We start from the raw sequence: 20,693 nt of genomic DNA, 5'->3' as shown, positions 1-20,693 counted from the left end.
TACCCGTGCTACGGTTTTACAGAGTTGGTGTATGTTCTGCAGATTTTATGCAACTTCTTTGTAGATCGGGCTCACACACCGAGTATCAACCTTGCACGCCTGTGCACACATGCAGATTAGAGATGAGTGCCTACTTTGATATGGAAATTATGCTCCCTGTCTAATATCTAAAATGTACCTTTGACCATTGTATTACTTGCTAGCCATCTTTATCCACAACTGACTATTAACCCTTAAATCCTCATTTATATAATGCTTGTCCTTTTGCTACTATCCCGGGTACCCGTGGCAATGGGTCCCACTATTACCAGGGTATATCCTCATTAGCAGTGCCTAATTTAAAAAGAATGACTGCAGGTGCCCAAAGATCTGCTTTGAAGCCACAGCCAATGCACTTAAAGGTCCACGGGCCGAATACCAAGGCTGCGTAATCCTTAATCTACATCATGCCCCTTACCCTTTATCTCACTCTTGCAGGTTCTTGTTTTCTCCCTTAGTGATGATTTCCCATCTTTCTCCTCCACCGTCTTTCAGCTTTGTATGTTTTTCCCTCTCTTACACTCTGTAAATGTCTGATGAGGAAAAATAAGTGCCGGTCTCCACAAATGAGTGCCTGTGGACTCCACCAGAAACCAGCTCAAATTAAGCCCTTTTGTCCCCCATGCAGTTAGGAATTACATATAGGAATAGGTGTTTCCATATTTAAACTCATATTTGCAGTATTGTATCGAGGAGAGAGTCCTTCAGATGTGAACTGCTAGATTTGTACCTGCTAAAATATGCAGTATTCCTGAACCCATGAACACTGTGTGTAAACACTGCACCCCCTGTAATCCCATCATAATGAGGGCCTTAATGTCACTTCATGCAACAAGCCTTTCTCTTTATATGAAAGGAAGGACAATATTTTCCTAGAATACAGTTTATAAAGACCAGCCTTCTTTCATTGTATAATTTTCTATTGTCTCTTATATTTCCCCTTTAGGTGTGACTTCTAAATCAATGAGTGACTGTGCAGGTATATCCATTGGGCTTTCGGCCACCACTGAAGATGGAGCTATTGAAGGAACAATAACTGCTTCGCATAAACGGTGTGAAAAATCTGGAACATATTCCAAAGGTAAGAATGTTATTCATAAAATATCAAGCCAGTAGCTTCTGATCCATCCATCCATCCATCCACCCACCCAACCCATCCATCCACCCATCCATCCATCCACCCATCCGTCCATCCATCCATCCATCCATCCATCTTTTTTTGTCTATCGTTATATGTGAATATTATAAATATCTATTTACCAGCTGCCAGGTAGATAGTGAATTATCTTTGCTACTTAACTGGATGCTATTTGGCTAAATAGTAGAGTTATGCTACTCGGCCATCATCCATGCAAATAGTAAAGAAACGTTACTGTTTCCCTGGCCTGTGGCTAACTAATAGATTTTATGTACTGCTTGGCCTGGGGTCAAGCAGATATTAAAGAAACTTCACTCTTTAGCAATCTGCTGGCGAAATAGCAGACAGTATGTACAATATGACCAGCATCCATGCAAATAGCAAATAAACTTCATTATTTACCTGGCTGCTGGTTGAATAGCAGAGATGATGTACTATCTGGCTTGTGACCTTGGAAATAGCAAAGAAATGTAACCATTGACCCAGCTGATGGCTAAATAGCAGACATTATGAGCCATTTGGCAGGAGGTCATCTTTCAAACAGCAATAAAAACATAATTATTTTTATAACTACTGATTAAACAGCAGAATTGATATACTGTTTGGAAGCAAGCCGTTCAAATAGAAAATAACCTTCATTTTTCAACTAGTGGCTGGCTAAATAGTAGACAGTATGCACAACTTGACCAGAGGCTGAAGCTATGCAAATACCGGAGAAACATCACTATTTACCAGGCTGTTTTGTAATTAGTTTAAAGTTTGTATTATTATGCCATATGCAGATTTCTACAGGTCCTTACCACCAGACAGGACTGCAAACAAGGAGTGAGCACAATTGGCAACCATCTCCTTCTGCAAGTTAGGGACCTGATGTATTATTATTTCATTCACAAAAAGTGGTTGCAAATTGCTCATAGACTTTATGTGAATGGCGTAGTATTTTTGGAATCCGATCTATGTACTATGTGGTTGGTTCACATAATACTGAGTTGCAGGGTGTCTCAAAATGACAGCACTCCCCCATCCCTATAACTGCATTCCAAAATAGAAACAATTATTTTTTTTAATTTATTGTGTGTTCCTTAAAGGAACTAGTGCTGCTTTTAGAAAAATATGTGCTCTGGGAAATATGAGGGGAAGAAAGCAGTGACCCTTTGGCCTTCTTCCCTAAGGATGCCAACACAGTTCCCTAAGGGAAAGGGTTCCTCTGGTGATCACTTTCACTTTACAAATCAGTTACCACCCCTACTCAGGGATCAGTTGCTCATCAATGGTTTGTGACTATAATTGCAGTAATAAATTATTGATAAATTCCTTTCAGAATCGGAAATGGGAGACTGGATGCTCCTTTCACGACCCCTATTATTTGCGAATTGAAAAGGATATCAAAAGTCCTTTTATAAGTTGAAACAGTTTTCCAACTCATAAAATGGCTTTTGTATCAATCAATCAATCAGCATTTGTAAAGCACAAAGTCTGTCACCTATAGGGGTATCTGGATTCTGTTTCTCCCTTGAAGAGCCATGTCCTGAGTCTCTTTCTGAAGTCTGCCAGCAAGGGGGCCATACAGAGCTGGAGGGAAAGGTTATTCCAGGTCTTGGCTGTGATGTAGGAGAAAGAGCGGCTGCTGCTGCTGGTGCGGCGGATGCGGGTAGTGTGTGCGAGAGCGAGTGAAGAGGAGCATAAGTGTCTAGTGGGCCTGTGGAAGTTCAGTCGATGGTTGAGGTAGGCAGTTCGTAGGTTGAGGAGGGCTGTGTAGGAGTGCACGAGGATCTTGAATTGGCATCTTTTCTGGATGGGGCACCAGTGGAGATTCCTCAGGTGGGGGAGATCCAGGATGAGTCTGGCTGCAGCATTCTGTATGTTCTGGGGTCTTCTGAGGATCTGGATGGAGATGCCAGTGTGGAGGGAGTTGCTGTATTTGAGGTGGCTGATGACAACAGCCTGAGTGACAGTGTTTCTGATATTGGTTGGGATCCATCTTAAGATTCTGAGGAGCATGCGCCTTGTGTGGAAGCAGGAGGAGTCAACTGCATTAACTTGTCATTTCATGGTCAGTTGGCTGTCAGGGATGATGCAGAGGTTGCATGCGTGGTCGGAAAGTGTGGGTGTGGTCCGAGTTGTGCAGGCCATGACCTGTGGTACCATGCAGAGGTGTTCTTCCCGAAGATTAGCACTTCAATTTTGTTAGAGTTGAGTTGAAGGTAGTTGTATCTTATCCATTTGGCTGCGTTGGTCATGGCGTTGCGAAGTTGGTTTTGGTGTTGGCAGGGTCCTTAGTGAGTGAGAGGATCAGTTGAGAGTTGTCTGCGTAGGAGATTATGTTGAGTCAGTGGGATCAGAAGACATCTGCGAGGGGGGCATGTAGATGTTGAACAGGGTGTAGCCGAGTGATGATCCTTGTGGTACCCCACATTTCTTTGGGTGAGGAGATGAAGGGAGGCAGTCGGATTCTCTGTGTGCATCCTGTAAAGAAGGAGGTGATCCACTTGACAGCGTCTTGCTGTATGCCTATGCTGTGGAGTCTGTTGATGAGGGTGTTGTGGTAGACCATGTCAACACGCTTGGTGGTCCTCAGTTCTGGGGTGTACCAGCTGCCTTGTTTGGGGCTCTTGTTCGTTTTAGTACGTTTCAGCGAGGTGACTCTGTCGGTGCAAGTGGAAAGGTTCTGGACTGTCTGCTTGAGGTCTGTTGAGGCCTTGGGTTGAGAGGTGGCGAGGGTCTGTGACCCCTGAGCTTTGGTGACCTAGCTCCAGCTGCGGTGTGAGGAGACCTGCTAACTGGTGATAGAGTGCTGGGCATCAGTGACGGTGAAGTGTACGATGGTGTGGTCAGTCCAGGTGAGTTATGTGGTGTGGCTGAAATTCATTCCGTTGCTGGAGGTGAATATGGGGTCGAGTGTGGGTCCGGCTTTGTGTGGGGGTTCAGTAACCAGTAGTGTGAGGTCGATGTTGTTCTGGGTCTCCAGGAGGGCGATGGAGTTGGTGTTGTTGGGGTCGCCAATATTGAAGTTGAGGTCGCCGAGTAAGAATGCAGTGGTGTGATTCGATTGCTTGAGATGCTATGAGGGGATAGTGTTGCAGAATGTTTCTTGGGGTCCCGGGGGTCTGTAGGGGAGGGTGCCCCTTATCATGGACTTTGTATCTGTTTGTAGTAGGAAGTTGATGTTAGGGTTAGAGGAGGAGTTGAGCCACATTTCAGTGATGAAGGCAACATCTATGGAGAGGGTGATAATGGCGTCCCAGATTTCTGTAGCGTGTCTGCAGAGTGAGATGGCACTGAGTAAGATGCAATGGAGCAGTCATGGGGTGGTGTTGTGGGCAGGAGTGGGGCAGGATCTTCTGTAGGTTGTGTCACAAGAGAAGTGTCGGCAGGTGAATGGTCCTTTGGTGGATCGTGGGGAAGAGGAGACACAGCTGTTTTAACATCTGGGGCCAAGGTCCAGGAGTTACTTGGCGGTGTACCATCTGGTGGCGGGAGGGCCAGATGTCCTGGCACTGGGCGTTGTACAACCGACGGTGCATTGGCAGCACACTTGCTGCATTCATCCACTGTGTGGTCGAACTGCAGCCTTCGTTGGTGGTCCTGGTTGTGGTCCTAGTGCAGGGGGCACAAGGATAGTAGGCAGTGCAGGAGCATGGACAGCAAGCAGTGCAGGGACAGCAGGTGGTGCAGGGACAGCAGGTGGCACAGGGACAGCAGGCAGCACAGGGACAGAAGCCAGCTCAGGGGCAGCAGGCTGGGCAGGGGCAGCAGGCAGGGCATGGACAGCAGTCAGTGCAAGGGCAGGGACAGAAGGTGGCAGAGGGACAGCAAGCAGCGCATTGTCAGTAGGCAGTGCAGGGACAGCAGGCGGTGCAGGGACAGCAGGCAGCGCAGGGACAGCAGGCAGCTCAGGGACATCAAGCAGCTCAGGGAGAGCAGGCGGCACAGGGACAGCCTGCAGTGCAGGGACAGCAGGCAGTGGAGGGGCAGGGACAGAGAACAGTGCAGGGACAGTAGGCCATGGGGGTATGGGGTACAGTACCTTCAGCTAGGGTTAGGCAAAAGAGGAGTGGCCCAGCCCAGCCTTCTCTGAGCTCAGACGGTACATAATGATAGGCATTTTGTGGTCACACGCCTTGTGATTTTTGGACATGAGGCCATTGTTGCTAAAAATAGTTTAAATCCAATTTGCCCCCTAAGCACTAACTCATATGTCTAAAAGTCCCAAATGTGTGAATGTTTCCATATTATTTTGACCGACATAGCACAGAGTGACACTTAATTACCCTATGGCTCAAAACACAGCAATTTCGGTGGCTCTTTATGGAGCTGACTAGTGCTCTGCTAATGCGCATACTACTTTAAGGTTACCTCCAGATGTGGCTGAGGATAAAGATGATTAGAACCTTTGCAAGGCTAGGTAAAACTGTTTACTCTTCAACAGGGATGTAATCGCTCTTGCTCACAAAAGCCAATAAAATGTACCCTAGCCAGATATAAGATTACCAAAATGCTCCACGTTATCAGAACACCTCTTTTTCTGCAGAAAATCAGTGCATTCTGGAATTATTAATTCTGCTCCAGTTCAATTAAAGAAATCAGACTAGACCAAAACACCTGAAAACAATGACTTGTAAAAGCAAATGCCAAAACTGGAAAAACTACATCCCAGTCACATTTCACAATCTGATATTTAGGGTGATCTTATCAAAATGGAAACAATTGCAAAGGGCTCCTTATGCAAGTCATCAATGTAGTATAATTGAGAGGCATCATTCCAATCTCATGACAGAAGGACGAAAAACATTATATCTTTGAAAAAAATTACGATCTTTGTCTCTAGCTAAATATCAGTCAATGTTTTTATGTTTTTGGTAGATGCCTTTGTAGCTATGTTTGGCAAATAAGTATCAAATATGACTACATGACTGCATGGTTGGTGATGATATTTTCATTCAAGTCTAATTCCTTTAGAAGTGACAGGGACAGTGGATCATAGATTAAGGATGTACCCTACGTAATCTTATTTCCAAATATGTTGAAAACGTTATAGTTTCTTAACAAATAGTGTAGCGCTGATTTTATACAACCAGCACTCGAGCTATAGAATCAAACTCATAACCACATGGGTGCATTGCCAGTGAGTCCCAGCACTGCTTATATTTTCTGCATGTAAATAGGATGTATGCAATCTTCCAACCGGTCATTTTCTGTGTCTCACTGATCGACAATGAAATTGTACTTCCAGCTCTATGTCAGTGTTGTGGTACATGTGGTACAAAAAATGTATCGGTGTAACTTACGGAAACATTTTAAATGTTCTCAGAGTAATTATCATGAGAGGTTGTGAGAGTAAAGAATTGTTATTATTTGATGGCATTCCCAAATTAAGAAACATTTAAATGAATAGGATCAAAGTTCTCTGGATGGCTTTCCATATCATCCTAGCTTGTCAGTTAATTTGGCTTTCTCTCGTCTCCCCCTCCACCTAGTTCACTGAACACTCATGCATATCCTCTGCACGTGCTTCATCTTTTTGCTTTTTAGTTTTGTGAGGCTCAGCCCATATTGTACCCATTCTGAGTGTGTCTGTCATTTGGCTCCTCAACCCAGGTTATACAGTGACAGTGCTAGTAGCAGGAGATTAGTATTACATGGGCACAATATTACCTCTCCACCTGCTCCTGATCTAACTAATTCCCCTGATTCTCTTCAATCTTGTCATCATACTCTTGGCCCTAGTCTGGCTGATGCTTAACTTGTTAGTCCTGGCTCCTGTCATATTGGTCCTTGTGTTCTGATCCTCCTTTTCCTCCTCTTCCTGGTACCCCCAGGGCTTCTGTGACGTGTTCTTCCTGGTCCACTTGTCCTTTCTAACTTTGTCTTATTTTTGGTTTTCCTTTTTTAGGTCTTTGTAGGTCTAGTCCTCTTTGTCCAGATCCTTCCAGACAACCTGTCCTACTTCTTCTAGTTCTTCCTTGTTTTCTGGATCTCTTGATTCCATTGACCTGGTCCTTTGTTCTTCTGATTTCTGGTACACCAGCTTCTGGCCCTACATGTCCCATCAGTTCACCTGGCCTCTCATGCACTGGTTCTCTCAGCATTCACACTCTTAGCCTTTGTCCTCCTGGTTTGGAACACCCTGGTACTTCTGCCCCACACCTTGTCCTCATGGTCCTTCTGGCACTGCATCAAATGGTCCTTGCAATCTTAGTACTGGTTCTCTTTGTGTCCTTCTGAGCCTTATCATTTTGGTCCTTGTCTTCCTGGCCATGCAGGTCCACTCCCCTTTATCATCCTGTCTCTAGCTGTCTTGGGCTTGATGATTTTCCTCACCCTGGCCCTGCTACTGCCAGGTCCTGGTCTTTGTGCTCCACATGGCACACACAACTCTTGTCCTACAGTCATGATCCCTCTGGCAAGGCTAGGCCTGTTCTCGGTCCTCTTGGTCCTGATTCTTCTAATCATAATTGCTCTGGTGCTGGCCATCCCATCTCTGGTGCTCGTGGTATCATTGTTAATGGTCCCCTCATCTTACTTGTTTAATCTCGTTCCCTGGTCCTACTGGTCATCATAATCCTCATTCTGCTAATGTTCTTGGTTTTCCTGAATCCAGTCATGTTCCTCAATGCCCTGGTCCTCCTGTTCCTTGTCCTCATAGTTCTATGCCAACTGGGCATTGTTTTCCTTGCTCTGAGCCTGGCCATCCTGCTTCTCATCTGCCTGGCCATCTTGTTCCTAGCCCTGCGGTCTGGTCCTCCTGGCTGTGCTTATCTTTGTCCTGATTTTCAAGTCCAGATCCCTCTTGTCCTCCACACCCAGGTCCTGGTACTCAAGGTCCTAATGCACTTTGCCCTGATATTTGTAAAGTGTAAAGTGGAGTGTCATTGACTGAAGTATCATGGAGTGGAATGGAGTGGCATGTGGTGTTGTCAAGTAGAGTTTTACGCAAACCCATGGTTCATGAATATGTCTTTCTAATGTCTCGCCCTACAATTAAGCCCTATTTAGAAGTAGTGACTAGCCCTCAACATTGGTTCCTCCTTTCAAGATTTAGACTGAACCTTTTGCACTGGCTAGTAGCCGAGCCACATGGATGGAACACAGTAGCAAATTTGGGACCTTGTAGCTGTGACAGTTTAGTTGCTTTGTAAATCTGACTTAAATATTGTGTTGCCCATGCAACACCATGCTTGATGCAGAGGTAATGCAATACAATAATATATCTAGGCCTTAGTAATATATCGGACCAAGATATACAGCAGTAACTCCGCAGTATACCGTTGTACATGGCGATGACAAGGCAATTTATGATTGATTAATGACTGTCCTTCCAACATTATAAGGTAGCCCTATTGTTTTTTTCTACACTTTGGCTGTGTTCTGGGTTAGGGCCTTAGATATAATAAGTAGTAGGTTTTTGTTGTTGTTCCCTACCTATTACCACTTAATGGAAGTGGCAATAAACCATGAACTTTATTTATATTTTTTTACATATATAAGCTTACAGAGTATCCTGTAGTGCCTAGGAAGTACCGAATATATTAACACATTATTTATTTTTTTAAATGTGCAAGATTTTTTAGGTATTTCTGCTGAACTGTGTAAACTTTTTTACAGAATAAAATATGTAAAAATTGTAAATACACTGTACTACACAATATTTGTGAAATAAAGTGTATTAAAATGTTTTTGAATGATTTACATATTTATTGTTTTATTTTGTTTAAGTACTGCAGTACTTCCTAGGAAGTACCGCAGTACCCCGCAAATTTTTCAAAAATAAATTGGCTTGTTGGTTGATGAGCGTGTAAACCCTGGTCAAGCACAACAACAATCCTTGTCAGGGTGAGGCACAAGCCAACCCTAAATTAACCTGTGCGCACCCCTCTGGTAGCTTAGCGCAGAGCAGTCAGTCTTAACTTAGAGGAAATGTGTAAAGTATTTGTGCACCACTTCACAACAGTAAATAAAGTGAAAAATACCACACAAAACGTATCCCACACCATGGTAGAAAAAGTGAGTTATTTTTAATAAATAAAACATGACTAAAATTACAAAAATCCACATCAGTAGAATTGGAGATTTCAAGTTTAAAAATGTTAGTGAAAATAGCACCAGAAAGCATCAACTGTAGCTATCTAGTTGTGCCGGACCAGGACACAGTTGGAAGTTCAGGCCGACGCGATGGAGCTGGGGCTGGCTTTAGGGACCCAGGTAGGCACGCTGAATAAAGTACCTTAGCACCTTGAGACCCTTACGGGTGAGTACCGCGCTTTATAAACCCCCTGACTGATTGATTGATTGGTGTCTGGAGCACTGCAAGGTTCGGCACTGAAGATGTGTTGCTCAGCTAGAGCGATGTGCCCGTTCTGAGGTGCAGTGAGGCTGCGATGTGAGGCCCTGAGTTATCATCAAGGATCCCGTTGATGAGGGCTAGCGATGCGAAGTCTGGCATTGAGGATGCATTCTGCAGCCTAAGCAATGCAACATTTCGAGGTGCTGTGAGGCTGCGATGCAGAGTCCGGCATCATCATTGAGGCTGCTGTTGATCAGGGATGCAGGGGCCGGCTGTCGAGGACGCGTGCTATAGCTGTGGTTCCAAGGCACCTGCAGAGAGCTTTGGTCTGGGAATACATAAAGCTCAGCTGTCAGCTACACCAAGTTATGTGACCCAGTGTCAGGCTGCAGGCACCAAATGGCTAAGGCAGTAAAACGCCAACTTCCTAAAAGTGGCATTTTCAATATTGTAATGTGAAATCCGACTTCACCATAAGTTAGGTTTTTTCTTTACAATTCCATAGACACCAAACATGAATTGGTTAGCTTTCCCCATTTGGAAGTTGCAGCGTATTAAATGTAATAAGGTAAATTCAGTGTTATCCTATGGAAAAGGTAGACCTAGTAGTAGTTAAAAAAAGGAATTCAAGAGTTTTTCACTACCAGGACATTTAAAATTAAAAAAAGTACACATCCCTCGGGGAAGGAGATCCAAATGGCTATACATGATGTCCGGTCCGGCAGGGCGATGGGCCCCAACGGGCTTCCCATCGAGCTTTTTAAACCCATGACGACATTGCTGGCTCCCCATCTCTTGAACTTATATACTGAGTGCTTTGAGATAGGTCAACTTGCAGCGGAGATACGCACGGCGTCTATTGTAGTAATCCACAAACCGGATAAGCCGGTTGACAATTGCAAATTGTACCGCCCCATTTCTCTCTTGACAGTCGAGGCCAAGATCCTAGCCAAGCTCCTGGCCAATCGACTCCTCCCCTACATCACGGATCTGGTCCACCCGGACCATTCAGGATTTATGCCAGGGAGGACTACGGCCCGGAATCTGTGGCGGGTGCATGGGGTCCTCGGTCGGATTCATACCATCGAGGAAGACGTGATACTACTCTTGCTAGACGTCTCTATGGCGTTTGATACCATAGAATGGGACTTTCTCTTCGCCGTTTTGACTCGAGTGGGGTTTGTACCCAAACTGATACGGTGGATCAGATTACTTTATACGCAACCCACAGCTCATGTCGTCGTTAATAACCATCGCTCCGCCACTTTTACACTCCACGAGGCACGAGACAGGGTTGTCCCTTTTCTCCGTTACATTTTGCCCAGGTTTTGGAACCCCTAGCCGTATGGGTCCGGGGAGATCTGGAGATGCGGGGGCTTAAATGGATGCCGAGCCACGAAGACCGCATCTCGCTTTACGCGGATGACATCCTTTTGTATTTGGCTTCCCCAACATGGTCGCTGCGATGGGTACTCCATATCTTCCATATTTTTGGTGCCCACTCAGGCTATCGAATAAACTGGTCCAAATCCCAGATGTATGCGCTGTGGGGCTCTCCCCCAGCCAGTCTCCGGGGCTGCGAGATACCAGTGGCTCCCCACGGTTTCTGTTATCTAGACATCTTTGTCACCCCGGACGCTGCTCTCTTTTTGAACGAAACCTACTCGGGCCCCTTCAACGTTTCAAATCTGATGTCATACATTGGTGTTCTCTCCCTCTCACTCTCCTGGGGCGTGCGTCCCTGTTTAAGATGCTTGCACTTCCGCGTTTTCTGTATGCATTCCCGAACACCCCCAAGCCTGTCCCTGATTCTTATTATTCTCAGATCGATGGTGCACTTCGGGGCTTATTGTGGGAAGACCGCTTGCCGCGGATAGCCATGAATAAACTCACCATGGGCTGGTATGACGGCGGCATTGGGCTACGAGACCTGAGACTTTACTATCAGGCATCCCAAATGATTACAATCAACAGGTGGGTGTTCGGCGCCCATGATGACCCTACTTTCAGAACAGATCATTGGTTCATGGGAAGGGGGCAGCTACAACAGAGCGCTGTACACTAATCCTCGTAAACTCAACTTAACCGGCCCCACTGCTCTCACGGTTGAGACTTGGCATGCAGTTACTAAAAGATTGGGCTCGCATAAGCGTTTGACACAGGCAACACCACTATGGGAACCCGACATCTTGGGACAACTCAGTAGGTGCCCAGAGTTCGACAAATGGGACACTATTGGATTATCGATGGTTGGGGATATGTGGGTGAAGGGGAAACTGGCCACCTTTGCAGAGCTCCAGGTGAAATACCAGCTGGCATAAACCAAGACCTTCAGATACTTACAGATCAGTCATTTTATATCGGCTACTCTACTGAGAGACGTCCCCCTCCCTGACTCCTCCCCTTTAGAGGACCGGTTGTTATTGGATCCCATGGGTCATAAGGCCATTTCACTCACCTACAGGAAATTGGTCAACAACCGTGCAGATCCGAGGCAAAAGTTGAGGACGAGCTGGGAAAAAGACCTGGGTGTGATTGAGGATTAGGACTTGCGTGACGCCCTCGCCTCCCCTCGTGAAGTGGTCATCCCAATGGGCATGCGACTCCTGTAGCTGAAGATTCTCCATCGGGTCTACTTTGACGCCAAACTCCTGTTCAGGATAGGTAGACGCCCTGATCCGCTCTGTCTCCGGCATTGCAACCAAGTAGGCACCTTCATTCACATATTATGGGAATGCCCAAACATCCAGGATTACTGGGTGAGGATCGCCAGTCAACTTGAGAGGGCACGCGGCCCTGAAGCCATCTCCTCACCTCTGCCTGCTTAATATTTGGGGGGCGACTGATCTTTCTCAGGCTGAACAGGTTTGGGCTTTGATGGGATTCACCGTCGCAAAGCGAAACATTGCACAAAAATGGGGGGTGGAGGCAGTCCTCCTCCAGGGGGCCTGAGCAAGGGATGTATGACGTTACAACGCACACTTTTACAACGCATGCACTTACAACGCATTTTTTACAACGCATAATCCATTACAACGCATGACATTACAACGCATGACACTACAACGCATTTTTAAAAACTACCTTTACAACGCATTTCCATTACAACGCATAATACCTTTACAACGCATACCATTACAACGCATAATATTAAATTGCATTTAAGGTAAGTATTAGATAGTATAGGGGTAAAAGTTACTTTTCTAACTCCAGGGGGTGCAACAGTAGGGTAAGTGTTGGATAGTATTGGGGTAAAAATTACTATTCTAACTCCAGGGGGGTGCAACATAGGGAAAGTGTTGGATAGTATAGGGGTAAAAATTACTATTCTAACTCCAGGGGGTGCAACAGTAGGGTAAGTGTTGGATAGTATAGGGGTAAAAATTACTATTCTAACTCCAGGGGGTGCAACAGTAGGGTAAATGTTGGATAGTATAGGGGTAAAAATTACTATTCTAACTCCAGGGGGTGCAACAGTAGGGTAAGTGTTGGATAGTATAGGGGTAAAAATTACTATTCTAACTCCAGGGGGTGCAACAGTAGGGTAAGTGTTGGATAGTATAGGGGTAAAAATTACTATTCTAACTCCAGGGGGTGCAACAGTAGGGTAAGTGTTGGATAGTATAGGGGTAAAAATTACTATTCTAACTCCAGGGGGTGCAACAGTAGGGTAAGTGTTGGATAGTATAGGGGTAAAAATTACTATTCTAACTCCAGGGGGTGCAACAGTAGGGTAAGTGTTGGATAGTATAGGGGTAAAAATTACTATTCTAACTCCAGGGGGTGCAACAGTAGGGTAAGTGTTGGATAGTATAGGGGTAAAAATTACTATTCTAACTCCAGGGGGTGCAACAGTAGGGTAAGTGTTGGATAGTATAGGGGTAAAAATTACTATTCTAACTCCAGGGGGTGCAACAGTAGGGTAAGTGTTGGATAGTGTAGTGTAATATTATGCGTTGTAATGGTATGCGTTGTAATGGTAGTATGCGTTGTAATGGAATGCGTTGTAAAGGTAGTTTTTAAAAATGCGTTGTAGTGTCATGCGTTGTAATGTCATGCGTTGTAATGGATTATGCGTTGTAAAAAATGCGTTGTAAAGGTAGTGCGTTGTAAAAGTTGCGTTGTAAAGGTTGTTCCCCTGAGCAAGAGATATGGATACCGCAATGATTGCAGAGAAATCGGTCTTCAAAGGCCACAGATTCCCCAAGAAATGGGACCATAAATGGGGAAAATTGAATAAATACAGGGGGGATATCTGTATCTCCCCAATGTTGGAGCTGCGGAAAGAAAGGCGTGAACAGATGGCCCAACTGATGGCGGAAGTGGAGGCTCTTCCTCCTCTGAATTAATATTGAGGTGGCCCCCAGGTCTCTCCTGTACCAAGATCTGCATCCCTCTGTGTTGTACCATATTTAATGATTCATAGGGCTCGACATTCTCTCAGGGATTCGTACGGCTCCTGGAGTATTTCATGTGTGGCTGTTAAATGGAATTGTATGCGGTGGAGGGGAACTACTCTGTGCTAACTTTATATGTCCTGTACTGAAACCTGATTGTTGTTGGAAATCAATAAAAAGTAAAAAAAAAAAAAAAAAGTACACGTCCCACCATTTAAGTACATTGATCAGTGCTGTCTGGGCTTTCCAGGGCCTATCCTCGAGGTGACTTAGATATAACGAAAAGGAAGGTTTGAGTCAAGCAAAAGGTTTACTTTGCCAGGTTGACATGGCAGTTTTAAAACTGCACACACAGGCTGCAGTGACAGGCCTGAGACATGTTTAAAGGGCTACTTAACTGGGTGGCACAATCGGTGCTGCAGGCCCACTATTAGCATTTAATTTATAGGCCCTGGGCGCAGGTAGTGCCACTTTACTAGGAACTTGCAGGTAAATTGAATGTGCCAATTGGGAAAAAGCCAATTCTATATGTTTGAAGGCCTGGATTCCCAGGTCTGTGAGACGCACAGCCTAGTCCTATATAGGCTTCCACAGTGATACAAAGGTTATAAGTATAATCAAAAAAGTTTGAAAAAATATACATTTAATTCAAATGAATGCTTTTAAACGAACAATGGTATCTAATGAGTCTTAGATCCAGTTAGTCATCAAATTTAATAGTTATGAAAACATCAAAAGCATAAGCTTCAAATGATAACATTGATATTGTGTTGATTTGAGAAATTAAATAGTACTAAATCCCAATGCATTTCGGGTTCAAAAACCCTTCTTCAGGGGTATGTCCAAATCCTTGAGTTGCGTTAGTGACGTTCATCTGTATGAAACTACAACAAAGAATGACAAGCAAAAGGGCATGTATAATATACACAATAGAAAAAATTTACAATCAACGAGTTTATAGGATTTGCACATGTCACCAGTTCTTTCAAAATGTGAAAAAAGTGTAACATAAGCGAATTGCCCCTAAGCTGAAGGAATGAACCATGGGTTTGGGCGTGAAAGAAAACACTGTGTCCCAGAGTTGAGTAATCATGCATTTGTAAGACAGGCAGACAAGGTATGTAGAAAAATGAGCCCCAAACGTCCAGAGAAAAGGTGATCAAAAATAATCATCAATAATCAAAGTGGAGAGTCTTCATTTATGACTCCTATATAGGCTTCCACAGTGATACAAAGGTTATAAGTATAATCAAAAAAGTTTGAAAAAATATACATTTAATTCAAATGAATGCTTTTCAACGAACAATGGTATCTAATGAGTCTTAGATCCAGTTAATCATCAAATTCAATAGTTATGAAAACATCAAAAGCATAATCTTCAAATGATAACATTGATATTGTGTTGATTTGAGAAATTAAATAGTACTAAATCCCAATGCATTTCGGGTTCAAAAACCCTTCTTCAGGGGTATGTCCAAATCCTTGAGTTGCGTTAATGACGTTCATCCTTATGTAACTACAACAAAGAATGACAAGCAAAAGGGCATGTATAATATACACAAAGAAAAAATGTACAATCAACGAGTTTATAGGATTTGCACATGTCACCAGTTCTTTCAAAATGTGAAAAAAGTGTAACATAAGCGAATTGTCCCTAAGCTGAAGGAATGAACCATGTGTTTGGGTGTGAAAGAAAACACTGTGTCCCAAAGTTGAGTAATCATGCATTTGTAAGACAAGCAGACAAGGTATGTAGAAAAATGAGCCCCAAACGTCCAGAGAAAAGGTGATCAAAAAAAATCATCAATAATCAAAGTGGAGAGTCTTAATTTATAAAGTTGAAACCGGCAGATTGGATAAGTCAGAGCACACCTATTTAAATAAAATGACAAGAGAAAAATGAGGTTTCCATTGCTATCACCGCACTCCGTGTATGAACGTGTAAATTGAATGTGCCAATTGGGAAAAAGCCAATTCTACCATGTTTTAAGGAGCGAGTACAAGCACTTTAACTCTGGTAAAGCCTATAGACAGGGAACAAGGGGACCCTTATAGTCAGAAGGGACCAAGGGTAGTAGTAAGTTATTAGAGACAGTGGCCCCTTTCAAGGAAAATACATAAAGATACCCACAAAACTACAATCAGGATCGGGTCTACTCATGTCCAAATGGATGATATGTGGAATTTATGTACAAAAATTAAAGCTAAACAATACATAAACATTGAGTGACCAGGACGTCATGGGGTTTTAGGAAATCAGCTGATTTCCTTACCACAGGCATATGACTTAAAGGTGACTTTTGGTGAAAATACAAAATAACAGTAGTAACAATAACAAAAGCAACTTATACTCCGCATAAATCTCAAACAAAGGTTATAGTTTAAGACGTGGTTGTCGACGACATTCCGATCCCGAACAACATTTATGAGATCATCATCAGGACTAAGCAATCAAAAAATGCCTGGAAAGTTGCCTGGATAAGGTAGGGGAAAGGTTAAGGGGTAAGTGGATAAGGGAGGGATAAGGGGGGGGGGGAAGGGGTGTGGTTGACAAAGAGGGAAAATGAGTAAATACTGTGGTAGGGCCATTGGTTTGCATTTACGTGTTATTCTTGTGTGAGTAATATACATTTGGGTGACACACCACATGCTGATGCCCCAGTGTGGTTGGCTGGATGCTATACAGATGCTTTTCATTAGAATGATGACAAAAAAGGGGGGATCTCAGCGAGAGGGAAAAAGCGGTGCCTGTCTAAACCGGTGGTGATGCTTAATTAATACGGATGCTTAATTGCTGCTCAAGTGAGGGTCCTTTCAAGGGTAAAGTGATGGTTTCGGCGAGGAAAAGCGGGTGTCTATGTTGCTCTGTAGTGACGATTGCTAACACTGCACTTAAGAAGGCAGGATCCAATGGACGCGCTTAATTTAAATAGGGGAGCAGAATCTTACTGATGAGGCAAGTGGTGAAGCTGTGGGTTCATAGGAGGGAACTGTGTCCCAACCAAGGCTAGTGAGCTGCACTCCGATTGTTGTCAGATGAACTGCCACGAGGAGGAATAGGGCTGCCAGCACAAGCGTAATGAGGGTCCAGTTGGCCTGGTAGAGAGGGGTGTTAATAAGAGTGAGTATAGCAAGGGCCAGGAAACGGGAGGAAAGTGTAGTCAAGAGTTTGGGAGGGCGCTTACCGGAAGAAAGTGATGGGGGAGAACGAGGTCTCGGTTCCCATGTAATCCATGAATCGGGATAATTGGTTGGTCCATGGGATAGCTGCAAGATAGAAAACCAGCTCTAGAAATTGCCTCGGGTCCAAGGTACATTGAGAGCAAGGGCGCGGTGACGGAGTTGTACTCACCAAGTTGAAGATCGAGAGAGGTGAGGTCAGAATGAGGGGCCGAAGCACTCCAGAGTCTGAAGGGTGACAAGAGGGAGGCGGGACGTGGGAGTGAGGTAGTGGAAGGCAGATGTGGTGACCTCAATCTAATGGGTATAGCTATAGGAGGTGGTGGAGGCGCGTACCTGGAATCAGGCTGCGTTGATCGATGGAGATAAGGGTGCAGAGTGCCTGTGCCATAAGAAGCTGCGATCGCTGAGCGGGAAATTCAGGGGAGGCCTGTCTATGCTGGAACACCGAATGTGTGTGATAGTAGCTTGCTAATGTAGTGAGACGTGAGAGTGCGCATGCGTGATGGCTAGGTGACTAGAGCATTAACCAAAGGGAGAGCGGCCGGGGGTAGGCACCATGATGGAAGAGGTTCCATGCTGAGTGAGAAGATAAAGGGGGTAAGAAGGACAGAGACAATCTGGGGGTAAGGTGGGGAAAAAACCAAGGATGAATGAACGAACCGTTCTAACCCAGTTCAAATGTAGTGGCAAGATATACATATGGTAACATTGATGGACATAGTTAAGGTTTAAAACAATATATAGCCCTCTGGCTCACCAATAGTGTGTGTGGAGGGTAGTTGGCAGCAATAAGTTATTGCAATAGTATTTCAAAGTGATAAAATAAACCGGAGGCAAGTACTGACAGTTGCAATAAGCACAAGGAATATGGCACATCATATGTAGATAAGATAAAAATCGGTGTCACGGTATGCTATAAGAACAGTCTAGACAAACAGTTAGCCTAGTAGTGTCATAAAACCATTAAAAGTTGTTGATACAAGTCGGGACAAATGTTGGTAATTACAGTCACATTGGGCACAATTAGTATTAAGCACAAGGCAGCACCCATCCACACATATAAATTGTGTCAGAGATCAGAATGAATTGGCCCAGTATACTCAGGAAGGTATAAATGGGCTGTTTTAAAAATACCAAAGAACTCTATACCAGCAACCACAGGACTTTTGCTTATGTCATAATACTAAAAACACAAAAATTAAAATTGGAGCAGGATAAACAATTAGAAGTATCCTTAAAAATTGACGAACTAAAAAAGCAATAGATGACGTGAGTACATGTAAGACGCCGGGCGTTGATGTTGTGCCTGCTGATCTATATGAAAAGTATAAGACATAGATGATGGAGCATCTTATGAAATATATATAGAAGCAATAAAAAAGGAATAGTACCCAAATCCAATAAAGAACTATTAGTGATAATGTTCCTAGAGCTTAATACACAGCCCCTAATGTTAAAGCATAAGATCATTATCTATACTGATAATAATAAATAATGATATATTGGGCAATGAGTTGGCTATGAGATTGTTCAGTGTAGAGGCCCATTTGGTATACACAGAGATCAGTGTGGATTTTGTGTGCTGTTGTAGAAAATCCGTGAATATCAGTCAACAGATGAATATAATGCGCTTGTCGAAGAAGAACTAACATTGGTGTCACCTGACAATGAAAAAGTCTTTGATATGGTGATACTCGTTCAAAGTACTGGAATATACATATTTTGACCCAAGTTCCATAGGATAGTTTCAGTGAGAACCAATAATATGGTATCGGAAGAGTGGGATTTAAACATACATACTAGACATGAGTGTCCACTCTGCCCAATATTATTTGATTTGTAGAACCTTAGGCATGTAAATTTAGGCACAAAGTAGACACTTAAGGCATACCAGTTAGTTAGTGCAAACGTAACATTATTTTAGGTAGGTGATATGATGATTTATCTGAAAAATCTGGAAGAGTTGCTGGAAATATTAATGAAATATTAATAAAGATTTTGGAACACAATCAGGATTGCAAATGAATAATGCTAAATTGTTTATGTCCCCTATGGGAACCTTAAGACTTGGTACCAGAATTAGCCTACTGCGTTGGTGTTACAATGTGAGTTGAACTGATACCAGTATTTTGGGATTAATACCACACACACAGTAGAAAGATGAGAGTAACTCCACACTGCTACAATGGTAGCAATAGGAATAAGGCAGTGGCTTTTTGACAGAGGTTACTGTTATATCTAGCAGACAGGATATTAATTGCTATAATGATATCCCCGCCTTACATCGTGGCCGGCTTGGCTCGTGGGTGGTGGGGTAGGTACGGGAGGGGGTAGGGGGCAGGGGTGGAGGTTAGAGCATTAGAGTGCTTTACAAGTTCAAGATCAAATTGCAAGCGTGGGAAAATATAGCAACATTCACTTCAAGAATAGCTAAAAACAAATAGGATTTGAGCATAGTCTCTCAATATATAAACCACAGCAAGTTAACAAATGTGTGATACAAAAAATATATTTAAATTGCAGTGAATTTTACTAGAAGGAATCATACAAACAGGCCTAAAAACATATAGAGATGTGCTACATACTATGAGATAGTGGAAGGGGACAGAACGAAGCAGAAAGAATTCTAGAAGGAAGGGTTAAGTAAAGAAAACAGTAAACAATGACAGTGGAGTAGGTTAGACAGAATAAAATGGAACTTAAATATTGGGATAAGACAGAGTGATAAGAAACAGAAAACAAGTTTTATAATATTAGAAAAAATGAAACCAGGAGAAGGCACCAGACTGCAAGTGTTGTTCAAATTGAAACTATTGCAGCCAGCTCCTTGACACCTTTCATAACCCAACACAAAAGACTGGAAACATCATCAGCTCATTTGATGTAAACAAACATGGAACTGCTTTATCTGGTGAATACGATCCACCAAGTGACTGGATGGTACACTTAAACTTCTCCAAGTTCCTCTTCATCCAGAGAATAACTGTCCTGTTTCAAAAGGCAGACCTCCTGCTTCAGCAGAGTCATAAATCCTTACAGTAAAAGGCTCTAGCCAAGGCACTTTTTACCTCAGTCATGGTTGCCCTGCCATCCTTACGATGATGATGAAAACCCTACAACATCCATAGATGACAAAAAGGTTTCCACAAGCAAATTATCTACTCTTACACAGTAATTGCAGGAGGTGTCTTCCTACCCAAGATCCTCCTTCCAGGCTCAAACTTTGCTGAAGGCTAGTTACCCCTGAAAATTCCCACTAGTAAAGGTAGATTGTGGCTACTTGGAAGGAATTCACTTATAATCCCATGGATGATAGATTTACCAAATTGGCTCTTCAGGAAAGCATTTGCAGCAGATGTCTGAACCTGAGGTTCCTCTTGCACTGAGCAGGAATACCAGCAACTTGTTTATGGGGGATTCTGATTGAGGTGCCTTAAAAAAAGGAAAGGCACCTGCATCAGAGGAACAGGGGCATAACAGGAGTAGCACTCCAACAATTTCCTTGGATTTTGAGTGTGCTGTGAGTAACAGTGCTATCTGGAATCTCTCCCATTACCGGGACTCATGCAGCCGCCAACATATACAAAGGAGTCTGAGATATCCCAAGTCTTTAGCGCGATATGCAGGTCCCAAGTAGGTCTTGGAGACATCT

At 43.6% G+C, this 20,693-nt stretch overlaps 1 protein-coding gene across 1 annotated transcript in view; it reads left to right on the top strand.

Moving 5' to 3' along the window:
- C8A (complement C8 alpha chain) overlaps window positions 1-20,693 on the top strand; it is a 447,843-nt gene that overhangs the window by 258,397 nt on the left and 168,753 nt on the right. The window contains exon 8 of the mRNA XM_085602506.1: window positions 986-1,120. Within this exon, the coding sequence (XP_085458632.1) occupies window positions 986-1,120 (135 nt within the window). The remainder of the gene's footprint in view (window positions 1-985; window positions 1,121-20,693) is intronic.

The sequence above is a fragment of the Triturus cristatus genome, chromosome 4_2 (genome assembly GCF_964204655.1).
Source record: "Triturus cristatus chromosome 4_2, aTriCri1.1, whole genome shotgun sequence".
NCBI classification, from domain to species: domain Eukaryota; kingdom Metazoa; phylum Chordata; class Amphibia; order Caudata; family Salamandridae; genus Triturus; species Triturus cristatus.
Note: the sequence above shows the minus strand (reverse complement) of the source record. Positions and strands in the feature narration are given on the sequence as shown.